Source organism: Lactuca saligna, chromosome 8 (assembly GCF_052625555.1).
Source record: "Lactuca saligna cultivar CGN05327 chromosome 8, ASM5262555v1, whole genome shotgun sequence".
NCBI lineage: Eukaryota > Viridiplantae > Streptophyta > Magnoliopsida > Asterales > Asteraceae > Lactuca > Lactuca saligna.
The window spans coordinates 60828197-60838039 of record NC_136424.1 but is presented as its reverse complement, the minus strand read 5'-3'; the positions used below and the strand labels follow the sequence as shown (position 1 = coordinate 60838039).

Sequence of the window (9843 nt, the reverse complement as noted above, 5' to 3'; positions counted from 1 at the left end):
AGGAATTAAATTAACACAAATCGTTGACTTCTACTGCATCATTTGATCATCACTTCCTAAATAACTTGATTTTAGTTTTGGTTAATTATAGCATTTATCTCATATCCGATATTACCTGCATCAAAACTATGCAATCAAATTAATTTTAAAACTTATCTCTTCAAATATAAAAATTCAAAAATATATAGATTTAATTTGACTGAATCATTTCATATAAAGATTTGGTTTATTGAATTTTTATTTACTATATCCCTTAAAAGTTGCATTATTTTTATATTTATTAATTAATCTTTTACCATGTATACCTCATTTTTTGTTAATTTCATCGTGTTATAAAAACAGAACCCCCAAAACAAAATTTCCATCTTCCTTTGATGTTTTATTCTTTTTAGTCTGCACCTGTTTTGTGTTCAATCAATCAATCAGGTATGTTTGAGTGTTACTATGATCTGAATGCTTAATGTCACTTTGTTTTTGTTACTGGTGTTCTGTGTTCAATCCATCAGGTATGTTTCTTTTTATTTGATTAAAATGCAATCAAAAGTTAATTTTATTTCATTTTATATTCGTGTATAATACACACAGTAGCTATGTTTAATTGTTGCTGTGATTTGAATGCTTTATGTTATTTTTTTTTTTTCGTATTTTACAGTTTTATAATCATATTCCTATAAGACATGTTTACTTTTAATCCATTTATAGCATCTTACTTTCTGCTGCAACAGTTATATAACACAAAAAGGAAATTTAAATTTAATTGTAAATTTTTTTATTCACTTTGTTTTTTCTTTGCAGACCGATGGCACAGCCAAATGTTCCTTTATTTTTTCATATTTTACTTTTTTTTAATCAAAGGACAAAAAATGCACGCTATACAGCAGCTATGTTTTAGTTATTCTTTGATTTGAATGCATTATGTGATTTATTTTTACATGTATAACATCATACTTTCTGTATGAACAATTATATAACATAAATTTGTATTATTTCAATTTAATACTCAAAGCTAAAAAAATATTTTAATTTTATTTTAATACTTTATGTGATTTGAATGCTTTATGTTATTTATTTTTACATTTTATCAATCAAGTGTGAAAAATGGCTTTGATTCTTTCTGTTGTTTTATTAACTGTGATTTGGTTTCTTTATTTATTTATTTATTTATTCGTATTTTACAGTTTTATAATCATATGTCTATAAGACCTGTTTAATCCATTTATAGCATCTTACTTTCTGCTGCAACAGTTACATAACACAAAAAGGGAATTTAAATTTAATTGTAAATTTTTTTATTCACTTTGTTTTTTCTTTGCAGACCGATGGCACAGCCAAATGTTACTTTGATTGCAGATTTGGATGTACTTAAAGATGATTCGACTATCAAAGTCAAAGTGATAAACCTATGGAACCTTTTTTCATTCTATAACAATGACGAACTTTTCTCCATTGAGTTAATCTTAATAGATGAGCAGGTATCTTACAATTTACCATGATATATTCATTCCACATGCAAAATTTAATATGATTAAATTATAAATTTATATTTTCTACTTCTTTTAGGGTACTAAGATCCAAGCAAATGTAACAAGAAAAAACATCTATCATTTCAAAAACATTCTAAAAGATGGATTGACATTTTACATAAAATGTCCAAGCTTTGCATCTCAAAGGATGGGTGGTTTTACTTTAACTCGGCAAGATCATAAGCTTAGTTTTGTCCATGAAACTGTTGTTACGGAGTGTCATGATTTTTCTGGACCTACATTTGGTTTTGAGTTTGTTGATTACCAATCTATTATCTCATTAGTCCATCCTGAAAACATTGCTATCGGTTAGTTGCATTTTATTATTTTTTTTATTATGGTCAATTTTATTGTTTGAATATAAATATAATATCATATTTTTATTTTCATAATAATATTTAATTTATCTTTTTTTTGTTGTTGATAGATGTTATTGGATTAGTGGTTGCATTTGGTGAGATGGTGCGAGACAATGATGATAAGAAATAACACAGACTAAACATCCAAATCCAAGATGCAAAGTTTGTTATTTTATTTTTTAAATTTTGTATATTTAATATCATTATCGTTTCATCTAATTTTACACTTTTATTTGGCAGCGGTTTGCAATTAAGTATCAATTTGTGGGGTGATTTTGCTTACAAGATGCAACACTTTCTTGATAACAATCCACACAATCTTCGTATCATTGTTATCCTTCAATTTGCAAAACTTAGTATTTGGAGAGGTATATTGTATTATTTTGTTATTAAATATTATTTTTTAATCATTATCCTAACATTTAATAAATACTTTATTTTAGATCGTCCAACAGTTAACACCTACTTTTCCGTGTCAAAGCTGTTCATTAACACAGACATTGATGAAATCAATGTTTTTAAGAAAAGGTAATTGATCTTTTATCATTCTAATTTCTACAATTAACTTTTATGTGATTTAATATTAGTTTAATTTTTTTTGTTTAAAAACAGTTTGGATGGAGATGATCGCCCTGATTCATCCACAAATACATTGACATGTATAAAGTCTAATAAAGTTTCCGAACATGATGATTTCATGGTTAACTTTCAGTTGAAGACAATTTCTGAGATTTCTGAACCCTTGGAGGTGTGTTTTTATATATATTTTATACTAAATATAATCCTACTTTTTTTATTTATTTATAGTACATTATCAAAATAATTTTAATGTGCAGAAAAATACATTCATTATCGTGGGTACTATAAAGGGAATTTTACAAAATGAAAATTGGCATTATCTAGCATGTACAAGTTGCAACTACAAAGCATTTCGTCCTCCTGGTGCAAACGATCAACCTAATGCTGATGGGGTTTTTATTGGTTATGAATGTCATAATAAGGACTGCACAAAAACTGAAACTTCAGTTATTCCCAGATTATTAATTTCCTACTTAATCAGTATAAGTTATATTATATTTCATATATATTTCATATTATTTTATATTATCATTTTTTTTAGATTTATGATCCCGCTACGTGTACAAGATAATACTAGTACCGTTACCTTAACCATGTTTGAAAGGGATGGAAAGTATCTTTTGAAGAAATCAGCCAAGGATCTGTTTAATAAAACATTACAGGTGATGCACCTTAATTAAATTAAAATTAATTAATACACTCACTTAATCTTGTTACTTTAACCTCACTTTTATTTTTTATCTTTTTTTTTTCTAGCTTGGTTTTAGTACTACTTTCTATCCTGGAGAGATAAATGCACTTAAAGGTTTGAAATTGGCGTTTAAAATAACAATCAAACACTTCAACGTCTCAAAAAGGAACAACCAATATAGTATATGTAGAGTCAGCGATGATGAAAAGTTGATTGAAGAACTTGAAAATAAGTTTACCGTTTCACAGGTCATTTTATTATTATTATTGTTATTATTATTATTATTATTATTATTATTATTATTATTATTATTATTATTATTATTATTGTTGTTGTTGTTGTTGTTGTTGTTGTTATGGTTTATGGTATTAATGTTTACAATTTTAAATAATATGCTGATTTATGTTCATATAATATATATTTATTATTCAGATTGGTACTTCACAATCCTTTGATATTGCCGAAGCAGATTTTGAATCACAGGAGAATCGGATTTTGAAGGTTATATAGAAATTATATTTGAATCGAATTATGTTATAACTATATTACTTCACTTCGTAATTTTTTTATTGAGTACATCTGTTTTTTTAGGATGCAATTTCTAGGACAGACGACAACATAACACCTGAAACTGTTGATAAAAACTCAGCAACAAGTCCCATGAAGAGTTTGAATACACCAACAATTTTGAAGAGAAATTTGGAAGAAGTCTTTGATTTGGAGATGAATGAAAAGTTATCATCAACGAAAACTCCAAAAATTTCATTGGAAGGAGGCAATAATCAGATTGTGAAGGTTAAGTTGGAAAAAAGTGGTTGAGTTTTTATTTTAATGCGAAGTTTCATAAGGTAGTGATGATTTTAAAACAGTGATTTTGCATTTTATCTAGTGAGTCAACTCGTCGAATTAGGCCCAATTGGTTGAGTTCATGTATGAAGTCGTCAAGTTCCTGGATCAGACAGCAAAAATCAAGTTGCTTATTCTTTGGAAAGTTCACTATTGCATCAATTCAACTGAAAAGCATCCAAGGCTTTGATACCACTGAAGGGTTTTGAGCATAACAACAAACATATGTGTTCATGCAACCCTAATTGCTTCGGATCTAAGTTTTTTTATTATTTTTTTTTTATTTTTTTTTTATTACTAATTGGACATGCAAATTGAATACCAAATCAATATCGCTAGATCTAGCATATATATAATTTGAAATTCATATATAAATTAGGGTTTAGATGTTACCTTGCTTGTTATGTAGTAATAACAAGAACACCTTTGTTGATCTTGACTCTTGAAAGCTTGGTGCCTCAAATGTTACACCTTTAATCGCTCACAAACACTTATAGCAAGATAATGATATCAGAGAGGAGGAATACACTTAGAATTTCCGCTAGCGATTTCCAGATCAAGGAGTAGCGGAATTCCTTATGCCTTGGGGACTTTAGATAGCCGAGGTTGCTAGGGTTTTCAGGTGGAAACCCTAATTTTCTGCTTAGGATTTAAGAAACCCATGGACCAATCCTCTTGAAGCCCTGGACAAAATCTATAGGACCTCCCTATAGTTTTCGTCAACTCGATTCTAAGGTGTCCAACAGCCTATTTTTGCAACTATCAATGATTTGCAAAACAACCCCCGTTCTTTTAATCAGTTTCTTTAATCACAAAATTAATTCCAAATTAAATTATGATTAAATAATATGATATCTAATTAATATATTATTTTCCTAATATATTAACAAATCATTTATTAACCCCTCTCTCTCTCTCTCTCTCTCTCTTTCTCTCTCTCTCCCTCTCTCTCCATATATCATCCTATCAAGTTGCTAAAGTGAAGGCAACCCAAAAGGACCATGCTACTATCAATCAAGCACATACAAATTATATTTATGGCCTTAGACACGTAATCGAACAATAATGTAACATCCCGAAATATCAAGAGTAGAGTTGAAGGGCTAAAAGATTAAATAGGGAAAGAGTGACTCGGCGAGTCCATGTGCGGACTCGGCGAGTAGAGTCGCGACTTGGTCGCGTGTTAAGTGGTCGACTCGGCGAGTCAGTGTAATGGACTCGGTGAGTAGGCGCTGAGTGGAGAAAACCCTAATTCTCGGGGTTGAGCCTTATATAAAGATTACTATGTTTTCCTCCCAGCCTCTTTATCACCCCTTGAGCCCCAGAAAAACCCTAAATCACGGAGAAGCACCATTGTTGAGTGGATTGGAGCTTGGAGAAGTATGGTTGAAGGAATTTTGGGAAGATTGAAGGCTTGGAGCAAGGGGCTTTGCTTGGATTCGAATTGCATTGCAGTTGGGGCATCACTTAGAGGTAATATCTCGTTATTGACCTGTTGTTATGTTGTTTCTTCATTTTGGGGTTTGTGAGAAATTGTCTATGGATGAAATAGGAAGTCTAGAGGTTAGATCTGAGGTTGCTACCTCAGATCTGGAAGGGAGAAGAATCAGAGAGCATGAAAGTCCCTGTGTTGGAGTGTTTAGTGAAGCTTACATGTCCCAAACCCTAGCCCTATGTGCAAACGGCTTAGATCTCTTCGGATTCACGTAAAGTTTGCCACTTTACGTGATGGATGAGTAGTAGGAGACTAGATCTATGTTTTGGAGCAGTTGCATGGCCTGGAATGCTTCGGAATGTATTCAGACCGGTGGTACTCGGCGAGTCACATGGGTGGACTCGACGAGTTGGATGAAGATGGCCTGGAACTCGGCGAGTTGTATGAACAACTCGGCGAGTAGGTTGAAGATAGCCGTAGACTCGGAGAGTCTGTTCTTGGACTCGACGAGTCTTATCGAAGAGTCCCAAATATTCTCTGGTTGAGTCGAGAATCGGTGAGTCGAGGGATGACTCGTTGAGTCGTATGCGAGTGGACTCAGAGTTGTTGGACTCGGCGAGTCTCGGGGTGACTCGGCGAGTTAGGTCGCAGATTGAGTGAAGTTCTGATTATGGGAACTCGACGAGTCACAGGGTTGACTCGGCGAGTAGGGTCAGTCAGGGGTTGACTTAGACTGAGGACTTTGATTTCGACCAAGGGTTGGCCGTTGACTTTTAGGGTTTGGTCAGCGATGTGGCCTTTGGGCCAAGAGAGAGGTAAAATAGTCTTTTACCCATAAGAGGGTGTTATGAGAGGATTTATTCTAGTCTTGAGAGTTATATTCATGAGAGTATTTGCCTTACGTGTTAGGCGGTGGCGAGTTCGAGATTTAAGTGTGGGGATATCTGCTTTCTGCTTGCCAGGTGAGTCTTCTCACTATACCTTACCTTGAGTAGGTAATCAGAGTTATGTGATAGAGTATTTGTATGCTATGTATGTTATGTGTTGTACTGCATTATTTCTATGTGATTTATGTTGTGCATGTTTATAGAGTTGGAACCGGAAGGTTCCCAGAGTTAGAACCCGAGGGTTCATAGAGTTTGGGTGCACGGACCCATAGAGTTATAGCCTCGAGTGGCTAATATGTGTTATGTGTGGTATTTTGGGGAACTCACTAAGCTTCGTGCTTACAGTGTTTTGTGTAATGTTTTTCAGGTTTCTTTCAGTATCACGGGACGGCACTGGCTTGATTGTACACACCAGAGAAAGAGTCATATTTTGGAGGATCCTGGTTTTCTATGCAAGTGAAAATGGAGTCATGTTTTATAAATCGACTATGAATGAGATTTTAAACAAGTGTTTCTAAGAATAAAATGATTATTTTAAATGAAAATTTTGTCTTGAAATTTACGGTGTTACAAATAATCATATGTGATTATATGTATCTAATCACATAAGATTTATTTGGACAAGTTTCGTTTTCCCATTTTGGATTCATTGTTTTTGTATTTAATCACATGTTATTATATGTATAATGTATCTAATCATATATAATTTATATGGGAAAGATACATTTTGTCTTTCTCGATTCAATATTTGTTCCCGTGTATTTAATGAAATATGATTTATATACACAAGATTTGTTTTTTATATTGTAGATTCAAAAGTTTTTTTTTTGTCCAAATTAATCGTATATGATTAAATACATATAGTCACATATGATTAAATACATGAGAAAAATTATTTAGTTGAAAACATGAAAATGAATCATGTTTATGTAAATCGTATGTGAGTAGATACATATAATCAACTATGATTATATGTATTTAATCACATGTGATTTATATGATTAAATACAAATAATCATATATGATTTAGTTGATTATATGTATTTAATCACACATGATGTTAATCGTTGTAAGTAGTAGGAGGTGGGTGGTGGTGGTGGGTAATGGTGATGGATGGTGGTTATGGTGGTGGAGATAGGGGTGGTGGTGGTAGTGGTGGGTGGTAGGTGATAGGTTCATGGGAGATAAATGGTAGGGTGTTGGTGGTTGGTGAACGATTATGGGTGATAGTGGTGGTGAAAGGTGGTGGGGGTAGTAGGTGGTGGTTGGTGGGTGATGGTTGTATTATTGGTGGGTGGTGGATAGTGGTGTTTTTGATGGGTGGGTGGGTGGTGGTGGTGGTGATGGGTAATTGTGGCGTGTAGTGATGTTTGGTGGTGGGTGGTGGTTTTTATGGATAGTGGAAGCGGGCTTGTGGTGATGGGTGGTGGTGGTGTTTGGTGATGGGTGGTGGTAGGTGGGTGGGTGGTGGCGAGTGGTGGTGATAATGGTGGGTGGTGGTTTTGGTGAATGTTAGGTGGGTGTAGTAGGGGTGGTGGTAGTGATGGTGGTGGAGGTGGATGGTGGTGATGGGTGGTGGTGGCATGTAGTGATGGGTGATGGTAGTTAAGGCTGGCAGGTGGTAATGATGGTGATGAGTGATGGTTTTGGTGGGTAGTGGGTGGGGATGGTGGATAGTAGGCGGTGGTGGTTGGTGGCAATGGCGGTAACAGTGGAAGGTGGTGGGTGTGGGTGCTTGTGACGGGTGGTTATGGTGGTTGGGTGGTGGTAGGTGCTGGGTGGCGATACTGGTCGCAGGTGGTGGTTTTGGTGCATGGCGGGTGGAGGTGGTGGTGGTAAATGGTGGTGATGGGTGGTGGTGGTGGCTGGTAGTGGTGATGGGTGATAGAGGTAGGTGGGGGAGGTGGTGGTGGGTGGTGGAGGCACGTGGTGGTAATGATTAGTGATAAGTGGTGGTGGTGGTAGGTGGTGATGGGTGGTGGAGGTTGGTGGTAGGTAGTGGTGGTGGGTTGTGTTGGTTATTGAGTTTTTTTAATTGTTTGTAACCATTTTTGATTTATATGAATATTATTTTATAATTTTAATTTAAAAAATTAGGTGATCTAAATTTGTTCTCAAATGTTCTCATAAAAAATCTTCTCGATTAAACTCTCATATATATATATATATATATATATATATATATATATATATATATATATATATATATATATAGTATGAATTAGTAACCAATGCCAAACTACGTTAATTGATAAATTATGTAATTATATAAAGATATTAAAGAAAAAAGACACACCTCAATTAAGCAAAAACAAGTATGTCGACGTGATAAGAAAAATATTGTACCAACTTGATCAAGAGAAGAAAAGGATATAACAAGTTTATACTATAAATCTATATTCTGATAAATGAATAGTTTTAATCTCCTATTGCCAAATGTCACTCTCTTACAACATCTTATTAATATTATGGCATGTGTCATGAAGATATATTAGGCAACTTATTTCAAAATTCAAATTTATATTTTCTTATTATATGTTAAATTTGAAGTTATATTAACATTAAAAATTTGATATATCTCTTAGTTAATAATCTAAAACTTTTCAAAATACTAGGTTAAATTTTATCAAAGGAAAATAATCTTATCATTATCTAAATTTAACCAAATCCTTTAATTATGATAAGGATATCATATAACCTTTCAGAAAATTCAGTTTTAGGCATTAAAAACAAATTAAGGCAATTATCCTAATCAAAATTGAAAAATCAGGGATCTGAGTAGTGAATTCGTCGAGTCAGGCACTGAACTCGTCGGGTTCCTATATGAACTCTTCGAGTTCCAGGATCAAACAACAAAAGTCGATTTGCTTCTTCTTTGGACAGTTCACTATTACATTAATTCAAATGAAAAGTATCCTAGTCTTTGATACCACTAATGGGTTTTGAGCATAATAACAAACCTACGTGTTCATGCAACCCTAATTTCTTAGGATCTAAGTTTTTTCACTAATTGGACATGCAAATTGAATACCAAAGAAATAACCCTAGATCTAGCATCTATATAATACAAAATTCATATATAAATTACAGTTTTGATGTTACCTTGCTTGTTATGTAGTAATAACAAGAACACATTTGTATATCTTGACTCTTGAAAGCTTAGTGCTTCAAATGTTGCACCTCTAATAGCTCGCAAACACTTATTGCAAGAGGATGATATAAGAGAGGAGGAATACACTTAGAATTTCGGCTAGGGTTTTTAGGTGGAAACCCTAATTTCCTGCTTAGGCTTTAAGCAACCCATGGACCACTCCTCTTGAAGCCCTGGACAAAATATATAGGACCTCCCTATAGTTTTTGTCCACTCCATTCTAAGGAGTCCCACAACCCAATTTTCAACTATCAATGATTTGCAAAACATCCCCCGTTTTTTAATCAGTTCCTTTAATCACAAAATTAATTCAAATTTATTTTTATTTAAATACTAATAAATAATATGATTTCTAATTAATATATCATTTTC

General features: G+C 33.3%; 1 protein-coding gene across 1 annotated transcript; it reads left to right on the top strand.

Annotated features, from left to right (window-relative positions):
• The first annotated feature begins 453 nt into the window (after window positions 1–453).
• LOC145009682 (uncharacterized) lies at window positions 454–2012 on the top strand. The gene is made up of 4 exons (XM_078968324.1): window positions 454–506; window positions 1316–1472; window positions 1561–1831; window positions 1951–2012. The coding sequence occupies exons 1-4, from the start codon at window positions 454–456 to the stop codon at window positions 2010–2012; spliced, it is 543 nt and encodes a 180-aa protein (XP_078824450.1).
• Window positions 2013–9843: the final 7831 nt, after the last annotated feature.

Bases quoted from the DNA above. Each gene is read 5' to 3' on its own strand.
- LOC145009682 (XM_078968324.1), top strand. From the start codon at position 454: ATGCTTAATGTCACTTTGTTTTTGTTACTGGTGTTCTGTGTTCAATCC. The intron at 507-1,315 runs GTATGTTTCTTT...TTTTCTTTGCAG, and splicing joins TTCTGTGTTCAATCCATCAG to ACCGATGGCACAGCCAAATG. The intron at 1,473-1,560 runs GTATCTTACAAT...TACTTCTTTTAG, and splicing joins TAATCTTAATAGATGAGCAG to GGTACTAAGATCCAAGCAAA.